This window comes from Zootoca vivipara, chromosome 2 (assembly GCF_963506605.1).
Source record: "Zootoca vivipara chromosome 2, rZooViv1.1, whole genome shotgun sequence".
Taxonomy (NCBI): Eukaryota; Metazoa; Chordata; class Lepidosauria; order Squamata; family Lacertidae; genus Zootoca; species Zootoca vivipara.
The window spans coordinates 72,771,776-72,797,940 of NC_083277.1; the positions used below are offsets into that span (position 1 = coordinate 72,771,776).

The 26,165-nt window shown below is 42.8% G+C and overlaps 1 protein-coding gene across 2 annotated transcripts in view; it reads right to left on the reverse strand.

The window, feature by feature from the left end:
* The window catches only part of PPP2R2B (protein phosphatase 2 regulatory subunit Bbeta), a 232,005-nt gene that overhangs the window by 73,167 nt on the left and 132,673 nt on the right, over nt 1-26,165 (reverse strand). For both annotated transcript variants that reach the window (XM_035105326.2, XM_035105327.2), the window contains exons 2-4: nt 9,159-9,256; nt 5,871-6,036; nt 2,174-2,286 (exon numbers count right to left, since the gene is read on the reverse strand). In XM_035105326.2, the coding sequence (XP_034961217.1) occupies nt 2,174-2,286; nt 5,871-6,036; nt 9,159-9,256 (377 nt within the window). The remainder of the gene's footprint in view (nt 1-2,173; nt 2,287-5,870; nt 6,037-9,158; nt 9,257-26,165) is intronic.

Consider the following 26,165-nt stretch of genomic DNA (forward strand, 5'->3'; position numbering starts at 1 on the left):
TGCAGGTATTTTTTACACCATCAGTACCGTGTTTCCCCTTTTTTAAGACACCGTCTTATAACTTTTTTCCCTCAAAAAAACCACACGGTGTCTTATTTTCAGGGGATGTCTTTTTTTTTTTTTACGGTGCTACAAGACTTGGTTTTGGGAAGCAAGAACTGTCTATGGATAGATCCGCTCTGGGCGCCGGCACTGGAGCCCTATCGGTTGCAAAAGCTGACGCAGATTGCAACGTAAAAGAGGAGATACTCAAGCTGTTGCATTGGGACACCTTGCTGGAAAAAAAGGAATATCTCCCCGTTCGTGACACTTTTAAAGCCTTCCCTTTGTCCCCTTCCCGAGCTGACTCTCCAAACATTAATGAACTCCCCCCTCCCTTGCCCTCCTCCCCTCTAAAGTGGCTGCCTGCCTGCAGGGACGATGAGGTGGGAAACCTCTTTGCCAAGTTACCGTAGAACAGTTAAGAGAGGGATGCAGGCAGACGGACAGATTGCCCTCCTCGCCACCCCTCCAGGCTCCCTGCGCTCCACCGGCAGCTCCTCTTAAGAACTGGGGGCGGGAAGTGATCCTGCCGAGGGATCTGACTCCGCAGACTCTGCAGGGGGTGGGGCTGTTTCATCCAGCGGCAGGCTCGCAACGCCCCCCTCGCCATCGCTAGGGCTGCCGAGGCTGGATCGCGACCCTCGTCCCGCGCCTGCGCTGTGCGCCAGGTTTTGCACGATCCGGCTCCGCGAGTTCCTAAAGAACTGCGAGATCGGAACCCGCAAGTTCCTAAAGAACTGCCAATGCCGCCGCCATCTAGGCTTGGCGGGGGCTCGGTGAAGTTGCAGCCTGACGGCCCAGAGAAACAGCAGCCCGTCACCTACGCTGCAGAAAAACCTCTGGAATCGTGCGGAAGGGCTAGCGGGCCTCCGGCCACCACTCTGCTTTGGGCCATGCGGCGCACAACGTTCCGGCGGCGCAGCTCCTGCCGCCGTAGTCGCCCCGCTGCCGCTCTGTCTTGGGCCATGCAGCCCACAATGTTCCGGCGACGCAGCTCCTGCCGCCGTCAGTCGCCCCGCCGCCGCTCTGCCTCAGCCATGCGGCCCACAATGTTCCGGCAGCGCAGCTCCCGCTGCTGTCAGTCGCCCCGCCGCTCTGCCTCGGCCATGCGGCCCACAATGTTCTGGCAGCAGGGCTTCCGCTGCCTCCCGCCGCCGCTCTGCTTTGGGCCATGCAGCACACAACATTCCAGCAGCGCGTCTCCCACCGCAGTCAGTCGCCCCGCTGCCGCTCTGCCTCGGGCCCCCTCCCATCTGGTCTCAAGCCTCTCTGAGGTACGTCTTATTTTCGGGGTATGTCTTATATTTCGTGAAAGCATAAAAACCCTGCCATGGCTTATATTATGACTACGTCTTAAAAAAGGGGAAACACGGTATCTCAAGCAGGCAACCATCAGAATGCACATAACCTCTGTGTAAGAAAACCAGAATGTGTGAAAGAACCGTTGCTCTGAGTCAGTCAGCTACAGCAGGCAGTGATGTCTCCCTTACTTCCAATTAGCTGAACCCCAAGACCTAACAGAAATGCACCCTGGCAGCTAGAACATGAGACCAAAGCTAGGTGAGAATCCAAAGCAGAAACACGGCTTGTTTAAACCCCACTGCACTTGCTATATGCACCACACTCCAAAGAATTCACAGGTGTTTTGGCGAGACTGCCTTAAGCAATGGCAAAGCTACCGTCCTCATTACAGTGTCAAACACTATCTCATTACTATGACAGAGACAATTAACACTTTGATCATGCTACTAACATCTAATGTGCAAAGAAAGGGTATTCCCAGACAGGTGTTAATGGTGTGAAAAGCACTCCTCACACATGCAGGTATTTTGCATCACTCACATGACGTCACTGGCATCAAAATGTCCATATCAGTCCATATATCACCCCCCCACACACATAATTAAGATTGTCCCTTTCTAGGGAAAATCCAGTAAGTAAAAAATACCTGTTCCCAATGACCCATTTGCAATATTAGGCCCCTGTAAGGAAACATGCCAAGAGTACTTCAGATAAGAAATGCTGTGGGCTGTTTTTTTCCCCTGAGGTCATGAGTGATGAAATAAAGAAATTCTGACATTTTTTGCAGGGGAAATGCCCCCCCCATCCCGGAAATATGCATTTGCCGTACCCGTAGTGTGGTAATTGTGGAGGGGTCTCGGAGCCGTCCATCTTCATCTTTGAGATTGTAGCCCTCTGGTCTTTTGTCGCGTTCACTCACTTTCCATAGCTTCACAGTTTTATCTAGAAGACAACAGGAATACCCAATTGACATTTTTTTCTAAGCCAGATCGAATGCTATTGAATAACAATACATTTAATATTCCACAATGTTTTCTTTTAATTGTCATTTACACAGCTCATTATATGTGGACAAGGTTTTTTCTGTATCATGTTAGTCTCAACTGCAGTTGCAAGTTAGCAACTTGCTCAGGGTCACCAAGGGAATCCACGACTAAGGAAATATAGGATTGTAGACTCTGCTCCCAAGGCAGTTTTCACACCATGCCTCTGCAGGTAGCATGATCAGGTTTCATTCTTGTTCAAATCAATGATCAGAAATGACACAGAAGCTTTTATGAGTCAAAAAGTGGAGGAACGGACTCTGAACCCAAAGGCAGGAGCATATTCAGGGTCAGCCCCACAAGGACCACTTTCCTTTAACTCCACTGCAGAAGATGCAGAAAGGATTGAGGTTCCCCTATTCAATCACAGTAGGAGATTACTGGAGAAGGCTTTCCTAACTCCTACAGGGACGAAATATAGAGGGTGCTGCAAATCCATAGAATGTTGCTACTCATTTAGCCGCTGTCCCCTTAAACTTCTGTGTTTAGATAATTATTATTAAAGTAACCCACACAAGATGCCAATGCAGAATTTTCCTTTCTATATATTTAGACATAGCCAGTGGTCCAAGAAACTGTTGTGAATTTTCAGACTAAAGTAGGTCAAATGGAAGATTTGTAATGTTTATACCCTGACCTGATAATGGTGGCCTAAACTATGCATTTCTCTCAATAATTGGTCTTGGCGCAGTGAGGCATTTGATCTTATTTCAATATAGCAGGGGGAAAGCGCAGCCTTATGTAAAATTAAGAAGGGGCAATTACAAGGATTTCTTCTCTGATCGCATGCTGAAGAAACACATGCCACCAGTTTTTCCTGCCAATTTGGCAAAAGGAAATAACAACATTCGTGACTGTGCAGCCTATCTATCATGTTTGAATATTTCAAGCAAATTTTGAACCAGTAAGCCACAAAGGTAGATTCCAGTGTCTTGTCTGCAAAAGGTTGCTGATTGTAATCTGGTCTCTGCACATTGCATATGTCAAGCTGAATGAATTTTACTTTGGCACAGGTTCAGGGAACAGCTTAGACAAGAAAACTAGCATGCACAATATCCTATAAAAGCAATTTAGAGTTACATGAAAGCTAACTGCTTTAGCTGAGCTTTGATTGCAACAGATTACATTGCAAGTCCAAAGGGTGACAAAGTACAAACTAGAAAGGAGCCCAATCATGTCCGTAATTTACTCAAAAGTCAGTTTCAACTCCCTCCTCCCAGTGAAAGGAATAAAATCTGACGTTTTATCATCAACACTGAATCTGCGCTGAATTCCACAATTGCCAGCTTGCCTGTCAGGTGGATATTTCCACTGACTTCATCATTTTTTTGTCATCCCATTTATCGTTGTGCCATGAAGTCCTTTAGGGAAAGAGCCTCAGGAACATGTGGCTTTTATTCTGAATAATGGTGTTTTCTTTTCCCCCTCCTGGCGAGTGCTCTATCGGCAGTTTGTCATTGCTCCCACCAGCCTTTAAAGACAATCTTATTCATCTTCATTTCCCTCCACCCCCTTTTCTGGGGATTCCAGTTGACTCCTGTTAATTTTGTTGTATTAACTCATTTTGATCAAAGGGCCTTCCACACACAATGTTATTTTGGGAACAGAATGGGAATAGTTGGGTAGAAAAGGTAGCAGAGAACTCTGAATCATTGTGAGGTATTTATAAGCATATGAAAACACTTTCCTGAATAATATCCCTGTTAATCAAAAAACTATTTAAAATCTCAATTAACAGAACATTAGGCTACATAATTAATCTTCATTGTGTTTCAGTGAATCTTCCCCCAAATGAGTTTAATAACTCTCAGAATTTTATTACAATGATCAATAGGGTAAATTCTTTAACACAAAGTAAGTTGACTATGAGAGATAATTAGACCCCCTTTTTTCTCCTGTAGTAATTAAGTCACATCCATCTTGAGGCTTCATTCATCCTAGTAACATCACTGGATCCTCATGATATTTATCTAAACATAACATGAAGCATAAGCTTAGCACAACTGAAAACTGAAACAAATTAGGAATACTTCTTCCCTCCCTCCCTATTATCGTAGAAGAGTGAATTCTGACAGAGGCTCCCCAGCACAGTCATAAGGTCAGAGAACTTCACCTTGGTTAACATGTCAGTGCATTACAGTCATACCTTGTGTTGCATTAGGTTCACATTGCGTCTTTTCGGCTTGCAAACTCGGCAACCCCGGAAGTGTATACTTCCGGGTTTTACCGCGCGTGCATGAGTAGAAGCGTTCTGCGTGCTTCGGACATGCACAGAAGCGCTCCGCACTTGCTCAGAAGTGACGCTCTAGTTGCGGACTTTTCGGGGTGCAAACGGCACCCTGGAACAGATTGTGTCCGCAACTAGAGGTACCCCTGTATGCATAAACTGACGGGTATATACCGTAAAAATTGAACTGGAACAAAATTGGAGTGCGTATAGTTGCTTTTCTTATGCGTGAACTATCCCTGGTTGGTTAAATAAGACAAGCTGGAGCTTTTCTTAGATAGCTGAGAAAAGTATGCATTAGAGAAGTTCTGTTGATGGACTCTTCCATTGTGCTTGGGTTCTATATGATCAAGAAGTAGTTTTCTTTCTACCGTATAAAAAGGTACAATTAGTTTGTTTTATTAAACCAGTCTATTTCTTGATATGCTAAGTGTTCTAAAGAAGGTATGCAATCGCTCAGCACAATGCCTGTAAATGGCATATCTACATGTAAAATGCCTTCAGAAAGGCGAAAATCACATACTAAAGCAAAATTGTGAGAACCATAGCTGCCAAGTTATCCCTTTTTTACAGGGATTTTCCCTTATGCTGAATAGGCTTCCTCGCAAGAAAAGGGAAAACTTGGCAGCTATGGTGAGAACTGTCCCAAGGATAATTTAAGTTGTTATTTAAGCCATGCCCTTCATTACCTCACAAGTAGCAGCCAATGATGTGGAGCAGTGTGTGTGTGGAATAGTCATAATGTGAAGATACATGAAACACTTTAGGACACGTGACAGAGGGGAGGGCAGTTGAACTCAGCCAGATACCTTTGTCTAGTTGTATCGTTCTATGCAGAGGTACAACTGCACTAATAATAATAATAATAATAATAATAATAATAATAATAATAATAATTTATTATTTATACCCCGCCCATCTGGCCGGGTCTCCCCCGCCACTCTGGGCGGCTTCCAGCACACATCAAAATACATTAAATATCACAGACTAAAAACTTCCCTAAACAGGGCTGTTCCAAGTAAGATCTGATATTAACGGGCTGTTGACTTACATTATGAAAAGGGGCTTTATTACAGCCACTGCCACCATCTTACAAAGCCTGTGAGCTTCAGCCGTTCCACCCGTATATGAGAGAGAGAAAGTAATACCTACCCATCCTGCAGCGAGATTACAAGTTTTAATTATTGCAAGCCACCAAAGCATAGCAGGATATTTGGCTGGAAAGCAAAGAATTATCTGTCATAACTACAACATACCATTGGTAGAGAGAAGGAAGTAGGCTGCATTTTGCTGCGGGAGCCATCGTATTTTATTGATCTTCTCCTCTATCTCTAAGCTCTTCAGGTAATCGAACTCAGGTTCATGGCTCTGGAATGTGCTGTAAACATTATATTCTCCCCTGCGATGGGGCTGATTTTTGCTCTGTGGGAGTGGGAAAGAAACAATAAAGGGATTCTCAAAAGAGCCAGAGCTAGCAAATTTTCAATTGATTCTTTTGTTCTCAGAGGATTGTTAAAAGACAGGGAAATGTCTGATTATGGTGACACATTACAGTTTAGATATCAAAGCAGACACAAGAGATCTTTCCTGCACAATGCATCCTCCTCGTGTGTCAGTTTCTCTGCATGCTGATGATAGGAAGCAGGAAGAGCACCTTTGTTCCATGAATGAATGAAGGCCTCCCTGACGTTTATCTCCAAAACATATTGGCAAGGTGTGAAAGTGGCTCAAATCAAGGGGCAAACCCTACTTGGCTTATGCCCAGGATCACAGCTCAATGTAGGGTTTGCCTAAGCATATAAAATGGTCTAAAGTTGCCTTTATCCTGAAAACTGCTGTTATGCTACTGTGATGCACTTCCAATTGGCAGTATCAAGGCGCCAATCATAGGGCCAGTTTGCACATGCGAGCCATCTGCTTATTTCTCTTCCCCCCCCCCCCCAAATAAGGAATTGCACAGACACTCCTCTAGGTGAATTGGTCTGCACACTGTTCTATGTGGGCAGAAACCATTTCCACAATTACAGCAAAACTTTGTCCCACGGATGCAAGCTTATAAAAAGGTCACTGTCTTTCTCTGAGCTGAATTGGACACAGTCTGGTTCACACTGAGATTTCCCCAATGTGACCCCTGTGCACATGAGAGGTCACGTGGAGAAATCAGCAGCCCCCTTCACTGTGTGAACTAGCCCATAATGGACATGTTTGAAATACTACAGCTTATATTTAAATAGGATTCTGTTTCAAAGCACTTTGCATTATAGCAGTAAAAATCCACATATAAAACTGCCTTATGTCAGATCAGGCCATTGGCCTGCAGAGCTGCCTTATCTGCCCACCAGTGAGTCCCCAAGGACTCAGCCAGAGGATATTTCTCAACCTTGCTCCCTGAAGATATTCCAAGAAGGATCCATGCCTGTAACTAAAGTTGTCTTGTATTATTATTTACATGTTGCATATGGGAAGGAAAGAGACTTCAAAGGGAACTCTTCCTAAGGTCAACTAGTTAAGTTCATAGCTGAGGTGGCATAACTACATATTGTTGTTATTTGGTACAAAAGTAACTGTGATGAGTTTTCAACACTTGATGAGATAAATTCAATTCAGCTAAAGATGCACATTATTTTAGGAAGTTTTAAAACCCCCACCTAGATGGGAGTATATGCAACCTGCATAACTTCATCAAATGGTTTGATCCAAATTAGATGACACCCTCCAACAGCCCAGATGCATAGCGTGGGGATTGCCATGGGGGTCGTGGCCCTGGGAGCAATTTTGGGAGGGTACACAAACAGGCACCCCCACAGCAGGTTCCCTCATCGAAGCCTGGCTCCACACCGGAAGGAGCTGCGCCTTGGCTGCAGCGCTTGTGCCTGGTGCAGCTCTGCCCCCGTCCCAGGTCAGGCCTGACTTGGGGGGAGGGAGAAGAGCAGGTGAGTGGATGGCATGGCTGCTGCCCACCCTCCTCAGCTGCGGCACACCTTGTGCCCGCTGGCAGCTGCTCTGCTGCTGGGTCATATCTGATCTGGTGGGGGAGAGCATCCCACCTCGGTCCCGGCAAGGAGCACCTGGCGGATGAGAGCAGGGGGAGAGTGGGCGGCAGCTTCCCTGCCCCTCTCCTACCCTGTGGCATGTGGGAGGGTGGCATGTGGGAGGGTCCCCTGTACACCCCGCCCCCTTGGGGCAGCACAGGCATATGCTTAGCCACTGTAATAGCCCAATTGAGGGTACTCAGCAAAAAAAAAAAGTACTTCAACAGCTGCATGCATTCATTTGGTGTAAATGAGTTGATGCCAATACCTTAAGCACTGGGGCAGATATAAGCATAGATATTCTAGAGACAGCGACATTCAGATTTTAAATTGTACTAATTGAAAATCAGTTTTTGTCAAATGCATTTTAACCAAGCCATGACTGGGGGAAAGCAATTGACCATTTTTCACCCTTGCACCACTTTATCAAGCTGATGGGGCCAGAATGTGGCATGTCATTCACAAGAGCTGATTCTGCCACAAATAACGTGTTGAATTAAAACGATGGTGCCTAGTGCTCGTATTTCTACTAGAGGCTCCCATAAATGTCTGCTCATAGCATTCTCTGAAATGTTACAAGTGAGACATTACTCCCATGTAGATGAAAGTGATCCTACATAGAAAACCTTTTTTGCAAGTGTATGGATTGTCTGTGTAGGGTGTAGATGAGAAGAAACTGAAAACCTTCAGCTCACACGTCTACATGTGGAAGTGTCTTCTGCTTGCACCAGTGGGATCAATTCAAGCTGTTATCAAATTCCTGCCTTTTTGATCCAGTGATACCTTTCCATTCAGGTAAGACATATATCTGCAGACTAGGACAGATTAGAATAAAAAGATATACCTGGGAATCATATCCTGGGAATGGCCCATGTTGCGTATTCTATAGAAATAAAAACTGTCCTTTCTAAATAATTATACAGAACACACACACACACACACACCCCAAGCAATTATACAAATGTTAAGAAATAATAACTGACAATACCATGCTTCCACTATGGGGTTTAATTATATGTGAAACCTTAGCCTATATCTTTCACCGGCATTTATCAACAGCATCACTACTGTTGCTTAAGGCCCTGCATCAGTGTTTACCAGAAAAAGTCTATGCATACCTTTGGAAAGTAAAGCAGTTGAGAGAGCAAAAGAAAAAGAAATAAGAGAAGTCGTACTAATGATTAAACAAATCAGACTTTAAAAGCATTATTTGGCTGGGCAAACAAGGCAGTTGAGTGTCTTTGAATTTATGATGCTTCAGCAGTATTCAGTTTATATTAGATTTGCAGCCTGCACTGACTGTTAAAGGAAGCAAAAGGATGCAGAAAATGTGGTATTTGCAGGGTGCTTCATGAGACGGAAGCTGGCCTATTGATGTTAATGGACTTTTTTGCAATTTTTAGTTTGCTAGAAGAGAAGCAGGGTGAAGACTGACACGCAAAGATTAGGAAGCAGCAGGAAGCTTCTTTTAAAAGGATAAAAATGGGCATTTTTGCATTCACCAGCACTTACCTCCTGCTCACGCTGAAATATTACAACGCGACCCCCCTTGTCCCCTGTCGCTAGTAATTCTCCTGTGTGGTTGAATTCTACTGTAGAGATAATGTCAGCTGAAAAGAAAAAGACAAAGGCAATTTAAGTTAACTGCAAACTGGCTTTGCACAGGCATCTAAAGGCTTCATTGCCTATATGGTTACAGGAACAACCACCGTCAGGGCTTTGCCTCCCCTGTGGAATTTCTGCGGAGCAGTTGGATGTTCTATTATACTTGAATATCATAAAGCGAATTCATACACATTATAAGCAAATTATTGTCAAGATTTAAAAATCCATATGAGCACTTCAAATAGTCAGCCATTACACTCTTGCTTTTGTCACCAACATAAATGGCTGGAATGTTTACACCGGCTGGGGGATGGTGTGTGGGAAAAGCACGAGTCTTTACAAATAGTATCTCATGAGGGCTGGCCAGTGGTGCAATCTCCAGGCCCCATGTGATTTATGGGATGAAGCAGCCTTGCTGCAGGAGAGGGGGAAATAACCTTGCTGGATAGTCTGTTAAACATTATTTTTTATTAATTTTCAAGTGATGTACAGCAATCTAGGGAGGTGCGCACTCTTAATGCTTGAAAGGGAGAGTGTACAATGTCATCTTCCAAAGAGAAGGAAAGGATCACTGGATGCTGCAGCAAACTAAGAAGGTAAACACTTTTTTGCTTGTTTTAAAGGCTACAATAATGTTCCTGCTATCAGAGTTGGAATCCTTGGTTTCTAAAGCAGTTTTTAAAAATTCATTACATAAAACATTGACAACATGGTACTGGAAATACCCGGGAAGTCACAGGAACTATCAGAAATGGCACCTGAGGTTTCTACGACTGCATTACACGCTGCAGTCACAGTGATAACCAACATGCTGGTTGAAGGCCAAATTGCATTTTTCTAGTTACTGCTGCTTGACAGAATGCAGTGTCCCTGTGACAAAAGTGCTTTCCAAGGAAAAATATCAGCATCTCTCCTAACAGAGTAAAAGTTGCATGTTTACAGTCATACCTTGGGTTGCAAACGTGATCCGTGTGGGAGGCACGTTCACAACCCGCAGCGCTGCATCTGCACACACGTGTGATGCGATTCGTTGCTTGTGTGCATGCGCATGAAGTCATTTTGTGTTTTTGTGCATGCGTGAGTGCCGAAACCCAGAAGTAACCCGTTCCGGTACTTCTGGGTTAGGCGCAGAGCACAACCTGAAAACGTGTAACCCGCAGTGTTCGCAGCCTGAGGTATGACTGTATTCTGCTTTAAAGATGTCTAGAAAAATGTTGTCTCCTCCAGCAAGTATCTGCCAAACGTCAAACTTTGGAACCACAGTGTGAAATGGGATGATGTGCCAGTTATCACTGCCTCTCACTTAGATCCTCAGGAAGCAGCAACAGGCAAATACCACCTTAGATACTATTCATTAGTGCTCTCTGTATTCAATCATCACCTAGATTCACTCCAATATAATCTTCCCTTAACAATCACATGGCCTAGTATAACTGATTCAAAACCACAAAGAATCTACACTGACATGAAATCTTTTGATTAAACTTGTATTAATTACAGAGTAAAAACACACACCATTTTTTTCATTCTGAATGTTCATTTCAATAGTGAACAAAGAATATTTTTGTTCATTCATTCATTCACACACACACACACAACGTATCAGTGCTTTTTTTCTTAAAAAATGTTTAGGGGTACTCTCATTTTGACTCAAGAAAATACCATTTATAGTTCAAATTGGGAAAAATAAATACAGTAAATGGACAAAAGTCCAAAGATTCACAAAATGTTTAGGGGTATGCATCCCCCTGCATCCCACCAGAAAAAAGCACTGCATATATGTGTATATATATCTCCCAATGGAAAGGGCATGCACTGTTAGCAGAGTGAGGAAAGCATGATGCTCATATGTTCCTTTCAGCCTCTTCCCCGCTCCCCTCCCCCAAATAATTCTGCCCACAGGGCCACAGCCTGGAAGGAGTAGGGATGCCCAAGTGCTTGGCTCCCCTGCTTAGCCTCAGCCTTAGGAAAGGGGCCAGAGCTAAGGAGACACCAGTAGTGGGAAGAAATGAGGCTGAAGCATCAAGGAAAGAAGACAAATGACAAAGTGCATGGGAAGAAGGGCACAAGGGCCTCTCACCCGAGGCTCCCTCCAAACCTGGAGCCAGTCATGAAATTCATCCCCTTCAAATACAAATATACAGTACACCACACAACTGAAATGTGTATGTGTAGTTATATTTTCTGCAGCCCACAGGGATATGTTTCAACATTTACAACCACCTCCCAAACCCACCCCTATAACGCAATGTCTGGAAGCATTTTGTTATTTAATACCGTAATATTCAAAACACTCTGAAGTGAGATACAATGGAATATACATTTAACTAAAATACAGTAGAGATGCTTGGGCAGAGAATGATTTGACTTACAAATGCTCTCCCTTTCAAAAGGTGGAAGAAAGGAGTGTTTACACTGCATCAAGGTAAGCGGGTAACCTGCTGATGAGTGGATTTATCAGGGCTATTCTTAGGAAAATATGTCAGGGGTTAATTCCATTGCAATTACTCCCTCTCTTCAGCAACTGCATCTGAGTGCAGTTTTCAGGGAATGCAAAGCACAACTAGAGAGGGAGAAAAATGGCTTCCAACATAGCAGTATTGCTAGCTAAGGGCTTCTTTTATAAAATGAAGGCTTTTACACATTTTTAGCTTCTGGCATCCATTTTCATTGCGTGTTAGGGAGCAGGTTTTACAGGGTCATGGGCTTCTTTCAGCACCTGATTTACATTTGCTCCCTTCCAGGTTATATCTAATAAAAATAAAGACACAGCTATCAGCATCTTGTTTCAGGGTGCACTGCCAATCCAGGCACCTCTTCTTTTCTTCCTCAGAATGTCTAGTGTAACACAGATGTGTGATGTAGAACCATCATATTGGGTGCTAGAGGCACAGCATAATGATGTCACTTTACATACTGAAATGGGACATTACAAGAAAGACATGTGGAGTGGATGCCTCATAAAGTCTCATCTTGTCCTCAGAAATCTGGGGAAGCAAATAGGTGGTATGTTTTGTCTCCAAGGGGTATGATAGTAACAAACAACTGGCCTCCCACATGGTTACATCCTACTACAGTATATAGTAAACTTCACCTCGTAAATTGTAATCTGTGTTTGTTGCCATTGTGAGTTCCATTTAGCCCAAATGCATGTTGATTTGCGCTTTTAAGAGCCTGTGACCCCACTCTCCATGGATCCATCCACTCTCTATGCAAGAAGCCTACACCTCACATATACTCCTCCTGCCTCAATGCCTGCTGGGCCATGAACATCCAGATGGCATTAGGCAGGTGAATAATGAGTTCCATGCTGCCTCTATTAATATTTGCACAATTTTCTCCATATTGCCCTGTCTCTTCAGCACTAAGCATATTTACCAAGACATGAATGCTTTCTGAAGTTTGTCTTAACTAATTTATAGCACTTGCTTGCTGTGAATAGATTTAGGAAGACAATTTCATTGTAGACAGGGCTGTGACAACAGCTGAGAAACCCACAAGGGCTGAAGTGGGATTTATATTCTTCTTCTTCTTCTTCTTCTATTATTATTATTATTATTATTATTATTTGATTACTCGTAGCCAAGGAATATTGTCTTCCATGAACATGGTCTTAACAGTAAGTCCGTTAGTGACTGTAGAGGCCAACGTGTTCTTCCACAGTGGGAACATAGGTTTCCGGGCAGGAGTTGATCACGGTGAGTAGCACATTTCTCTCTTTCATCCTGCATTCCATTGTCTTCAAAGTCCACAACACCTTCGGTAAAAGCTATTCTCCAGTTGGTGCACTCACAGGCCAGTGTTTCTCAATTGTCAGTGTTTACACTACATTTTTTAAAGATTTGTCTTGAGAGAGTCTTTAAACCTCTTTAGTTGACCACCAGCATTACACTTTCCATTTTTAAGTTCGGAATGGAGTAGTTGCTTTGGAGGACGATAACCAGCCATCCGAACAACATGACCAGTCCAACGAAGTTGATGTTGAAGAATCATTGCTTTGACACTAGTGATATTTGCTTCTTCCAGTACACTGGCATTAGTTCATCTGCCTTCTCAAGTGATATGTAAAAAAAATTCGGAATCATAATTGATGGAATCTTTTGAGGAGCTGGAGATGGTGTTTATAAGTGGTCCATGTTTCACAAGCATACAGTAAGGTTGGTAGTACAATAGCTTTGTAAATATGTATTTTGGTTTTCCTGCGAATGTCCTGTTCCTCAAACATGCTGCGCTTCAACCATTGAGTTGGATTTGTGGCACTGCAAAGGAGCTGTTTTGTGCTTGTTGGTGCAGCACTTTGTCTTTTTGTATGTTGAATGATAGGCCAAGCTTTTTGTAAGCTTCTGCGAAGATTTTTAGGATGGTTTGCAGGTCATCCTCTGAGTGTGCACACACTATGTTGTCATCAGCATACTGAAGCTCTAAGACAGAAGTTATGGTAACCTTACTCTTTGCTTTCAACCTACTCAACAGTATTCTTCATATCTCTAATGGAGATGTAAAAGACATGATTGCACTAGCTGTTAGTAGCTTGCTTACTTTGGAGGATTTAGCACTGACCTGCAAAGAGCTAGTCATTCTGGAGAGCTAGCAATAACCATACCAATCTTGCAACTGCACTATTTATTTACAGAAGTAAAATGTTTTAACGTGAAGTGTGAGAGCACACATGGGTTAATGACTTGCGGTTTGCAATACCAATACCAATACAGAATGGAAGGAATTAATAATACTGCATGTTACACAGTATTAACTACCCCCCCCTCACTGCCTGGACCTTTTGCTTAGTTGCTGCTGTGGAATGGGAGTGGGAGAGCTAGAGGCAAAGAGATGCCTTATATAAGAGTAGGAGGCTAAACCTTATAAGCTCAGCTTTGTTATGAAGAAAAAAAAGAAACCAGGAAGGTGGGAGAAGGTTTCATACACAACATGCAGTTTCCCAGTCCCATAAGAGCAAAAGAGGAGTGAGATTGGGAAACTGAAGAAAACAGAAACAAGTAAAGGAGCTGAAACTGAAGCAACACCATCTAATGTTCTTCATATTTTTTCACTGAAACAATACATGCAGAACTCCAGCTAGGCTTCCGTGCTTTAACAAGGACTTATCATTTTAGGCAATCCTTCCACCTGCCAAGAGTGGATGCCTCCATTTAGGGTGGCCATCAACCTGAACGCCATGGTAAGGCAACTCACCCTTCTCTACAGCCATGGTGGCTCCAAGGATTCTTGTAAACTCACCAAGTCTTCTTCTTTGCCTGTACCTCTCCACAATGGATTCCTGACTAGGAAAACAACAAACATGGCGCAGAGGCAAGGGAGCAAGGCAATGAGTTGGCATGGAAGGGAACTACCTAAAGTTAAAGAGAGAGAGAGATGCCTGCTGCCTCAGCCATCAATGGAGCTATGGTCTCTAAAAAGGGCAGTGCAAAGCAGCCTTCTAGAATGACCCCTAAAACCCGACTAAATTGGGAGTGCAATGTGCACCCAATTATAGGGAAAATAATATTTGAAAGGCCTCACCCTGAATCTAAAACAGCTTTTCCTAAAAGGTCCAGGCTGGACATGAGCATCATTGCACAACAAAAGACACAGGTGGTGAGTTTCCTGGCTTAGCTTCAGTCATACAAGCTAAAAGCCCTGCCAGGGTGCTGAAAACAAGTCAGATATTTGTCCCTACATCTCAAATCTTATTTTAATAAAGTCATCTGGTCCTTGCTGAAAAACATAAAAACTTAGATCTGTCTGGAAATACAAAAAAGGCACTTTGGTCTAATTACGGCAAGATATGCATTCATTTATAAGGTATAATTAATTAGCAAACTTGAGGTGCTGCTTGCATTAGATCAGCACTTACTTGGATCAGTTCTGGCTTGTACCCAAGGTGCTTCCCCCAATTTAACCCAATGATGCTCTCAGTGCTTGGACACTAAAGGATTTCTGGGGCAGAGACACGAGCATCAAGCTCCTCTGCAACAGAGAGGCCAATGAGATAGAGGGGGAAACCCAACCAATTCTTCTTACACCAGGAAAGAGTGGATGGGAAACACCAAGGGTGGCATTCAACACACATTCTGTGCTAGCGCAAGCATTAGCACTGACTCAAGGCGATTTCCGCCCCTCTTCTCTCTGAGCATGCTTCAAGCCATCCCCAAATCTGCTCTGAATGTTTTGGGGAACCTCCAGGACATAGGGGAGGAAGGGGAAGAAAGTTCAATCATGCAAGGAAAAATGGTAGCATTAGCGCTACGTTGATTGCAACCCCCGAGTGACTGATTCCCACCACCACTCTTCAAGAGATGGGCATCTAAGCACACAATCCCAAGAGCGGCAGAGGTGGCCTTTCTTTCCTTGGCTAGTTGGGAAAATATCCTCTATTCTTCTAAGTGGCATCTGTCAGTGTTTAAAATTGCAAACAGACACTCCTCAGCTGTTGCTTGTTCATTTTTAGGGTTGACTTGTGCCACTGGAATGCACTACAGTCTGGTCCCGTTTGTCACCTGCTACTTCAAACCAGCCTTCATTTAAAGGCCAATGCAGCGTGCAATAATAATTCGAATTCATAATGCTATTTGCACAATCAGTATATATAATTCATGACTCTTCTTCACAAGGAGACTCCAGCAGCAGATTTGTGGCAACAGAGGGGGGGAAACTAAGATTCCCTCCCCGCTCTCCCGCCCCCCTCCACCCCATCCCTTTTACTTGCTTTCCTACACATGCAGTGCCTGGAGAGTGCGGAATTCAACGAAAACAGTTTCCATGGTGATCCTTCTTTTCTCCATGAGGCAGATGATGCCAGCCCGTACTTCTCTCCCTTCTGAAGTACATTAATGCTCTTTATTGCTTTCATGCTAAATATATTGAAGATTGGATTTGATTTCCTCAGAAGCAATACCATTTTTATCAGGGGGGGGGAGGAATGGAGAGTAAGAAGCAGACACAGAACTCAGCATGAAAAATGTCATCTTTTCATTTCAGGCAAAAATATATATACACCAAAGAGATGGGCCACCCACAGACTAGCTTGAGGTGGCAATGTAGGTGGGGCTACATCTGGATTGCCATGGAGAGATAAAATTCCTCATCTTTTTCATATCGCCTGGAAACAGGTCTGAACTGAAATGGGTGGATACTGCAAGTGTTTTTGCCCCCTGGTGTAAAGCTTTCGTCATTTTGGGGGGGGGCAGGGTCTTGAAATAGTGTAAAAGAGGAGGGGTGGCACTTCACTCTCATATAGGGCTTGCCATATTCCAGTTCACCAAATCTTAAAGCCTAATTTGCATATTATGGGTTGGGAAAGTGTTTGAGTGCATACACACACACTCCTGCTGATTTTCCACTTCATATCATTCCTTTCAAAGTTGTTTCATGGGAAGGAAACAGGTTTGTTGGGTTTCTGCATATACTTTTGCACCTAGCGTGCATTTTGAAATGTACATTATGAGAACTGTCTTTTGTTAAAAAAAAATTCCTAGCTGCAAGCCTATGAACAGTTTCTGACAGCAACACTACTGAACACAGTAGACTTTACTTCTCTGAAAACACCTATAGGGTTGCACTTTTAATCTTAAAAAAGAAAACAATAACCTTCAACTCACATGCAAAGGCTGCAGAATCATAACATCTCCTTCCTTTTTTTATGCCTGGAAATTAATTACGGTGCTTATTTTCCTTTCTGTATACAGTTTGGTGTTTGGTTGTCAGTCTTAACACTTACATGTTGGAATTTTATCTCTGATACTGTTGTAAAATAATCATCATCAAGTTACACAAACTTTCCCTAAGACCAGGAATGGGAAATTGTGACCCTCTTAATGATGATGGTGACTGGGAGCAGCCACCGGGACTATTTAACACCAGTCCTAAAGGATCGACATTGGCTCCCAGTACAATTCAAAGCACAATTCAAAGTGTTGGTGCTGACCTTTAAAGCCCTAAACGGCCTCAGCCCAGTATACCTGAAGGAGCATCTCCACCTCCATTGATCAGCCTGGACACTGAAGTCCAGCTCCAAGGGCCTTCTGGCGGGTCTCTCACTGCGAGAAGTTACAGGGAACAAGGCAGAGGGCCTTTTTGACAGGGAACACCCTCCCATCAGATGTCAATTAGATAAAGAACTATACAACTTTTAGAGGACATCTGAAGGCAGCCCTGTATCAGGAAGTTTTAAATGCTTGACGTTTTGCTGTGCTTTTATTATGCTGGAAGCCACCCATAGTGGCTGGGGCAATACAGTCAGATGGGCAGAGATAAGAAATTAATTGTTGTTGTTGGACCCCCATGAGACCTAGTCAACATGGCCAATGTTCAGGGGTGGTGGTAGTCCAGAAACATCTGGAGGGCCACAGGCTCCCTGTCCCTGCATTATTGGACAGTTGAAGCTTGGGGGGCAGGGTGGGGGTGCCCGTGGAGTCCTCCCAGTGGAGGCAGCTCTATACTCATGGGGGCGGCGGCAAGACAATGGCAAGGCCAGGAGAGCTTGCACTTATGTGTGCACCTGTGGGGCAACTGCTGTGGGGCCGCCTCAAACTTGCCACTTCCACCCTGCCCTGCCCCATCCCTATGCCAAAAACTACAGTGCTGCCACCTCTGGATTGTGAGCCAGGAATCCCACTCACCAACAGATTTGTCATTGACATGGTAGAAGCTGAGGCCTTTCTGGGGGAAAGTCCTCATTGACTAGGTATAGCCAACATGCATTCTCTTTAACAATCCTTAGGCTACAGAGACTGTGAAGTCTCCTTCCAGAGAGGCAGCTATCAGGCAAATTTCAAAGACAGGTTTCAGATGTCACAGAGAAACAAGGGGAGTGGAGGCATTCACAATTCTTCTGGTGCTTATAGAATAGGAACTTTCCCTGGGAAAGAAAGATGCGCCTTTGCACCTGGAGTTTACTCATATCACTATGGAGAAAGGATGGGGGAAATCACTTGTCAACTCCATTTCATGATGACTGAGATTGCTCTTCTGGATGAACTGGATTTTACAGAAAACGTCTGTTGCAAAGTAACTCCTAGACAGGTTTCAAAGTTCTCATCTCATCTTTGAACTCCGTAACAGGTGCGGACTTTGGTAATATGGCACTCTGAGTGAGGACAAAAATCCCCCAATATTTCTTATTTTTACAATAATTCCTTTTGGTACAGTTGCCCGTACCAACCTAAATCCAGCACTGACCATAAATAAGGATTCCAACCCTGCAGATGATAAATTGAGAAGTACTATTTAAAAAAGCCCCCAGGAAACCTCAGGGCTGCCAAATGATGAAGGATTTAGATCATTCAAATCCCAAGCTATGAGTTGTCAAATCCAGTTTAATGCTGATAAGTGTGGGATAATAACTCATTGCACATCCCCTCTCTAAGCCCACCAAACAGAAAAAGGACAACAGATTTATTGAAGGAATAGGGATGCTAGCACTGACTAGGCTGAGTGATTGTACAATAACCCCCAATGTCCCAGGCCTGCTGTGTGACTGCAATAAAGGCAGCCAATGGCCTATTGCAGTGTTCCAGCAACCACAGAAGGGAATTTAAATCTAAGAGAGAATTTTCATGGTGTTTTGATGGATAAAGTAAACACAAGGAGATAAAAGGGAAATTATAGGTATTGAGAGAATGGAAAGGAACAACATTTGGGGCTGCTGGACCCTTGGCTTGATCCCCACAATTGACAGGTACTCAGCATATACCTCTGATCCCTGACAGTCATCTTAGAGACTGCAAGGGTGGGTGTGAGTGTGCCCCTCCCCCCAAAAAACACCTCTGAAGAACTGTACCCAAAGACCTTCAGTAGAAGCTTCTCTGTTAAGTTCATTAAAATGACATGAATATGTATCAAAAGGATACATATTCATTCTCTCATGCAAATCCTTTCTGAAAATACATTTCTTTTAAAATAAAATCTGATATGTGCTCTAGGCCAGCAATACAGAACAAAGGCCAGCAGTTGAAAAATTATGTTTATGCTTCTGCAGAGAGATTGCGGAAATAACAGTTCAGAGTTTGCCAGTCTAGAGACTGGATAAAAGGCCTCAGACGAACAGTTTCAAGTCTAGGCACAGCTCTGAACTACAGAGTAAGTTTTAGTTTGTCTGTGATTCTTACCACTAGAAAGAAAGGTATGGAAGTATCCTCCTGGGAAGCTAGTTTACATACTGTACTAATTTAGGGACAAACTGGAAGAAAAGCTCGTATTCACATTTTCTTTTTCCACAAATGGCTTAGGAAGAAGGGAAAATGTGTTTCTGTGCAGTCTGCATGGCAACAGGCCCTTTGCAACACCTACCGTAAGTTCCTTGCTAGTCAGAACAACAAATTGCTTAATGCTTGTAGCCCCAAGCAAAATTTCTGCTTAGCTATTAATATGCCCTCATTGCAGAGTTGAATTTCTGTCCACAATTCCAAATTATGTAGAAGTGGAATGGCAGAGTTTCAAGAACCCTGTGTTTAATAATTAGGTTAAAAAGTATTAGGGAAGGAGAGAATGATTCCCGATGTTTCAATGGAAGGGTCATGCCCAGATTATCTGAAGCAATCAATCTTCTTTCAAACTGTGTGGTCCACAGTAGGGGAGGGGGCTACAGAGGTTAAATCAGGATCTAATGGCATGCAAAATCACACATGATTGATCTGTATTGATTTTCCCCTGCTGAGGGGAATGATAGGCTAGCAAACAGAAATCAATTCCACTGCATTAAACTCAGTACGCATCTGGGCTCATCAGCAAAAATGGCTCAAAACATTATTGCCCAATCACAGAGATGTGCACTGTATGTATATGTTCGTATCTTACTGCTTGCTACGGATAACCAAATTTCTTTATTTGAGCTGGAGGTGTTTTAAAGAATTATAATTCAAAATGGCACACACTTGCAAACTATGAAGAAAGACTGGATCCTTGGTTGACAAACCATCATTATATATAGTTAACCAAAACTTTTGAATGTACATGAGAAAATTCCAGTCTAGACGGAAAAATTCACTTTGTTTCAACTATGGGAAAGATAAAATGTATGTTAGTTACAGGATTCATCACCCACTATGGTTCAGGCCAATTATACAAAAGGCAGAGCATAAAATTGAGAATTACAGTACAAGCTATTTGTAATATTATTACTATTACCGGCAAGTGCTTTCTACAAAACTCGGCTCAGAATAGATTTTGGGGTGGGTTTTGGTTTTTTTTGAAGCAGAGTTCTCCATTTCATCAAATAAGAATTTGGGCTACTGATACACTGTGTTTTATATTGGGAACCATTTTAAAGGCAAAATGCATGTGCTTGACTTTTATAAAAGGGCCTTCTCTGTGGCTGCACCTAAAATTGTGGAATCTTTTCCCCTGGGAGGCTTAGCTGACCTACATATTTGGTGTTTTGCTGTATGGCAATGCCTAATAGGGCAGGCATTTATTGGATAGATACTTTTTATTCAATGACTTGGTTTTATCTGCTGCATTTCTGTTTTTATGTTATAAAAAATACTGTATTTTATGGTTGGTTTTTATTGTTATTAGATGCCGAATGGTGCAGAAGCACCAAAAGGGCAGGATATTAAATGTTCAATTAAAACAGTCCAACAAAGAACGTTTATACATCTTAACATTTGCTTGGGACCACATACGGGGAGAGGAGCCCAAATTTGTTATCAGTACAGGAGACACAGCCTAAACTAGCTGAGCAAAATTTCCAGTTGTGGTGAATGGAGTGTAAGGAGGCTTTTAAAAATGTAAGCAGTAATTTGATAATTAAGATCATGTCAGTTATAAGCTCCTGTAAAATAGAGTAGCCTCCTCACTCCATCCTCTTCTACTCTTTAGTAGAGGAACAAAAGAGTGTTTTCCAGTCTTTTGCTCAGATTTAAGGCCAGAATGACAAAGATTCCAGCTTTGATTCAGGCTTCACCATATACAACAAGCTCGGTTCCTCATGCAAATCTTGAATTAATTCCATTGCCATTCTTCCTGGGTTTCCCCCTCCCCTCCCCTGCTGAGTATATGGACTTTTGGCCCTTCCAAACCCATTGGAATGTAAAGCGTGTGTCTCGAGGCCATACATATGTCCCTTCATTAAACATACACCGTCTGTGCTAAAGAGATCAGGAGGTCAACAGGCCAAACCACAGAATTCGTTTTTTCATTTATCCTCTTGTTCTCCATGCTCCCCTTCTTTCCACTCCCCTTTGTCAGGAAATGATGGAGATTGACAATTACCAACTGGCAATCTCCTGTGCAAATGGTGGGCGCCCCACACTGGTCTCAGATTTGACAAACTGACCTTCACATTGCAAACATGCAACATGTCAGCTGGGGGGGGGAGCTATCATTTTTAATTGGCCAGGCCATGAATAATGTTAGCTCTGATAACTGAAGTGTGTGTTAAACCAAGAATTAGAACAGCAACCTTGTGGTTCTTCCTTACACTAGGAAAATCACTGATGGGAGGGGGACAGAATTAATGGTTGCTCCAGAGGTGTTTCCTCTCTATTTGCATTAAATCTGGTATCAGGCTGCAATCAAATGAGTGATTCACAACTTCTCATGATAGGGAGAGATAACATCTGCTCAAAGACCCTTGCATTTTTACTTTGAATCAATCATATACTCTGTGAAGTCCAGGGAAATCGCCACAAGGCAGTAATTTGGCACAATAGTTGCCTCGTGGCAGGAGAGACTGATGGAAATTTTCAGACCTCTGCAAAGAGATTTCTAAAGGGAAGATGGGTCTATCTCAATCTGGGAAGTGATTTCCTCCGCACTTTAGCCAGAGAGATTTTGAACTCATTCAAGGAAGCTGATAATGACTCTAGACTTTACAGACAGCTCAGTTTAATGTTCCTATTTTTACGAAGTACCTTGGAGCAGGTATTCACTGTAGCATAAAAGTGTTAATACTTTCTGTGCAAGGCTAAAAAGGCATTCCATTTTGCCCCCTAGAATGCTATTTACTTCCTGGTGCCATTAATGGATCACCTTTTACTACTTTTTACTACCTCTTTAAGTAGTAGACAATCTTCTATGGTCTGCTTCAAAGTTTCCACATGAAAAGCAGTTGCCTCTAGGAATTATCATGCAATTTGAATGTAGAACATTACATGTGCATTTTTCTGGGTGCACACTTGTGAGAAAACCATAGCATCCCAGCTGATATACCGGTAAATACAGCAAACCAAATTCATGTACCATTGTTATCAATGATGATCTCAAAAGTGCCACCTTTTCTAAACCTGCTTCTGTGTCTTTGTAAGCCACTCAATATATAGAAAACAAGCAGGCAAAGCACAGAACCTTCTAAAAAGGTAAGCATGTTGGATGACATTCTACTTCATGCACAGAAGGACTTCCCCCCATAGAATTCTGTAACAGCTCTGAAGCACTAAGGGCCAAGCTAAACGTGAGACTAACTACATTGGCAGCAGCCACTTTGGCTGAAAGTTAGTAACTGGCATAGGGAGGGTGCGATGAGTCAGGAGTCCAGAATTGAATAGAGGCAGAAGCTGTAGTTTCTCCAGCTAAGGAGCTGGACCAGGTTTAGGGCTCTAATCTTGCTGCTGAAGATGAAACCACTAATAGGAAGAGGTTTCCCAGAAAAAAATTGCACTTGAACTCTGATGTTGTATAATCTACTCTTCTGCTGCTTATGTAGACTTTAGTTATTTTTATCCTGTGAATTTAGAAAATCCAGCCCAGAATATATTTTGCAAAGTTTTGAAAGATATGCAAAGCATGAAAAATTACACACCTGATTTACAAAACTGAGCATGTATAATGCTGAATGCCTCCATGATAATACTTAGCTGCAGAGACATTCTTTATTGTATGTATGCTTAGCATAATTAGAAAATATGCTTTCTGTAATGCAGTGAATTTGAAACAAATGATTAATTGCACAATTACAAAGATCCATCATTTTTATATCACTTTTATTTTGTAATTTCCACTGTTACATTTCTCTTTCTCTCATGCATATCCACACAAATTAGAGGAAATCTGTTTGGCAAGTGATGAAGTATCACATTAGTTCTTCAGTATTCAGAGTGGGTCTTATTTATCAGTACATGCTGATTTGCCCCACTGCTCCAGCAAGCTGAATGGAGAGCATTTTGATCCCTTTCTTTTTTCCACCTATATTTCAGCCTCCACAGTGATCCATGCACTGCAGAATTGCAGAAAGGCTTGTTTTTGTTTCCCATATTTTATTTCACATGCTCTAATGCTTCATCATCAATGTCACCAGCAAGGTAAACAAGGAGCAAGAATACATTTGCAATTGTCCAAAGCAAGGCTTCCATGTTTTGTTTGTGGATGGACCTTATCCAGAATTTAGCTGCAGTAGTGTCTGGTGAATTGACCATAGAGTCAATCATACTGTGATGATTTCAAACCCCCTTTTTCATGTGCTGTTCAAAGACAGTTGTTGATTTAAACATGAAGGCTCTCTGTGTTTTGCTGAACAATATCAAATGAGCTACATTGACGGAGTGTAGAAATATTTTCAGGAACAACAAAAAAACTCCTCGTTTTGCTTTTAAATTCCAGATTCTGCAAGACAATGCAGGTGCTGGTGAAGCTTTCTATTTAGCTACAGTTCTCTCAACATTGCCTTCCTGTTGTTTTAGAGGTGGTATATCTTAAGACAGGAGGGAAAGCAATCTTTCCCACAAATTATGAATTAATATGTCTGGACACTGTTCCCTGCTATGCCAGTGTGACCTTGAGCATGTCCTTCTTTGTAGTATTTTCAGGTGTTCAGAGTCAAATCAGGCCCTTGGTAAAGTGTGTCTCTTCCCCTCTCCCTCCAAGGAGCCCAGTGCTTTTAGAGTTGTGTGACAAGCTAAACAGTTCTAGTTACAGGTAGGTAGCCGTGTTGGTCTGACGTAGTCGAAACAAAATAAAAAAAATTCCTTCCAGCAGCACCTTAAAGACCAACTAAGTTTTTATTTTGGTATGAGCTTTCGGGTGCATGCACACTTCTTCAGATACACTCAGCTAAACAGTGGTGAGCACAGGGTCTCCAGCATGAATATTTAATGATGAAAAAAGCTACACCTGCTGAATTTCTGGCTATGAACTCTCTATTAAAGTCAAAAGGCCATATCAGAAAAAGGTTGCCATTTTACTGACAAACCAAATCTTTTCAAAAACAGATCTTTCCCCACATCTCAGAGGTTTCTGTGTGAAGAGAAATAAGTTGCTCTTATGCACTCCTGTCTTAAGAAAAGAAGCTAAGGAAGTGCATGTGCAAGTTTTGAAGTTGGTTCTTACGGAAAGCCAGAGAGAAAAAACAAACTCAGCACTTTGTTCTTAGTTCTGGAAGTGGCAACAATGCACCAGAGATTAGCATCTTAATTTATAAACATATTCAATTAATGACTCTATGACCTAGGAAAAGTGCCTGAGGTGGCTTACAATCATATAAAAAGAAGTAAAAGATGCAAGGAAACACTACAGTTAAACACTACAATTAACACTACTGGGTGAGCATTAAAAATAACCCATGATATTTGGAGTCCAACACCAGACAAGATTAGAATATAGAAGCTTGATGGAAGAGAAATGTCCTAACCCACTACACCTAAAAGAACAAGACAACCCAACCTTTTTGGGTGGGAAACACCAAAAAGCCCTCTTGCTTATCCTGTATTTTAGAATTTCTGTTTTTTTGGAAGCCGCCCAGAGTGGCTGGGGGAACCCGGCCAGATGGGCGGGGTATAAATAATAAATTATTATTATTATTATTATTATTATTATTATTATTATTATTATTACTGACTGCACATCTCTGGGTGGCAGAACAGAGCATAGATGCTGGTGTCAGGCCTGTTTGTTGCTGCCCCATAACCTGCCATTCTCTGGGAGGGCCTAGGTTCACCACCGTAGATGATGATGAACCTACTGATGAACGCATTCATGCTGGAAAAGACTCTCATTCAAATAACTTGGCCCCAGGATATTTAGGCCACCTTAAAAGTCAGTAGTGGATGCCATGGTGGGGCCAAGCAGTCACCTAGCCTCCCTCTGGATGCATTACTTCTGCATACTTTGATGGAGACTGGGTGGGGTGATGAGACAGTGAGGGTGGCGTGGTACCAATACTCCACTCTGGATTGGCTCCGCCAGCAGGTTTGCACCCTACTGACCTCCCCATAGTCTCCTCCCTCCCTGTCCCAGTATGCAGCAATGACACAGCAGGAGGGAGGGCAGGTGAGCTGCACAGCAACTGCTACTGCTTCTATTGGGCCCAAGTACAGAGTGGAAGCCAGTTCATATTAAGAAGGGCCTGTGTAACATGGGCAGAAACGCAGACAGCAGAAATCCTGTCTGTTGCAGCAGCTGCAGTTTCTGGACACGTTTCAAGGGCAGCCCCACATAAGGTGTGTGATTTAATTTTAAAAAGGGTGCCCCTGTAGGTTGATAGACTTTCCAGTTCCCATCAGCTCCAGCCAGCATGGCCAATAGTTAGGGGAGATAGAAGTTGGGAGTGCAACATCTGGACAGCGCCACGTTGAGCTACTCCTGCTATAGCAGTTAAGAGCATGATGCATCAGCTCTAGGTATCTAATTCTCAGCCTCCAGGTATAAAACTGGGATAATGCTACTGACATACCTTACAGGACGGTTGTAAGGATTATAATGTGTGCAAAACACCATGAGTATGTCAGAAAAGCCCTATATAAATATAATCCAGCTCCCCAAGACTCATTTCACCTTAGCCTTTATGATCCCATTCATTTTGGGGTGTAAAGCTGCATTTTCACTTGAGTATCCAATTACTGAAGGTTCTACTAGTAGTAAATAGATTCTTACATATAATTGAAAAGCAAAGCAAAGAGAAATAGCTATATATTTCATCTCTGTTATTTGCCCAGCACCTGCAGAGGAAGAGATTCCAGAACTTATTTGCTCTATAAAATTGCA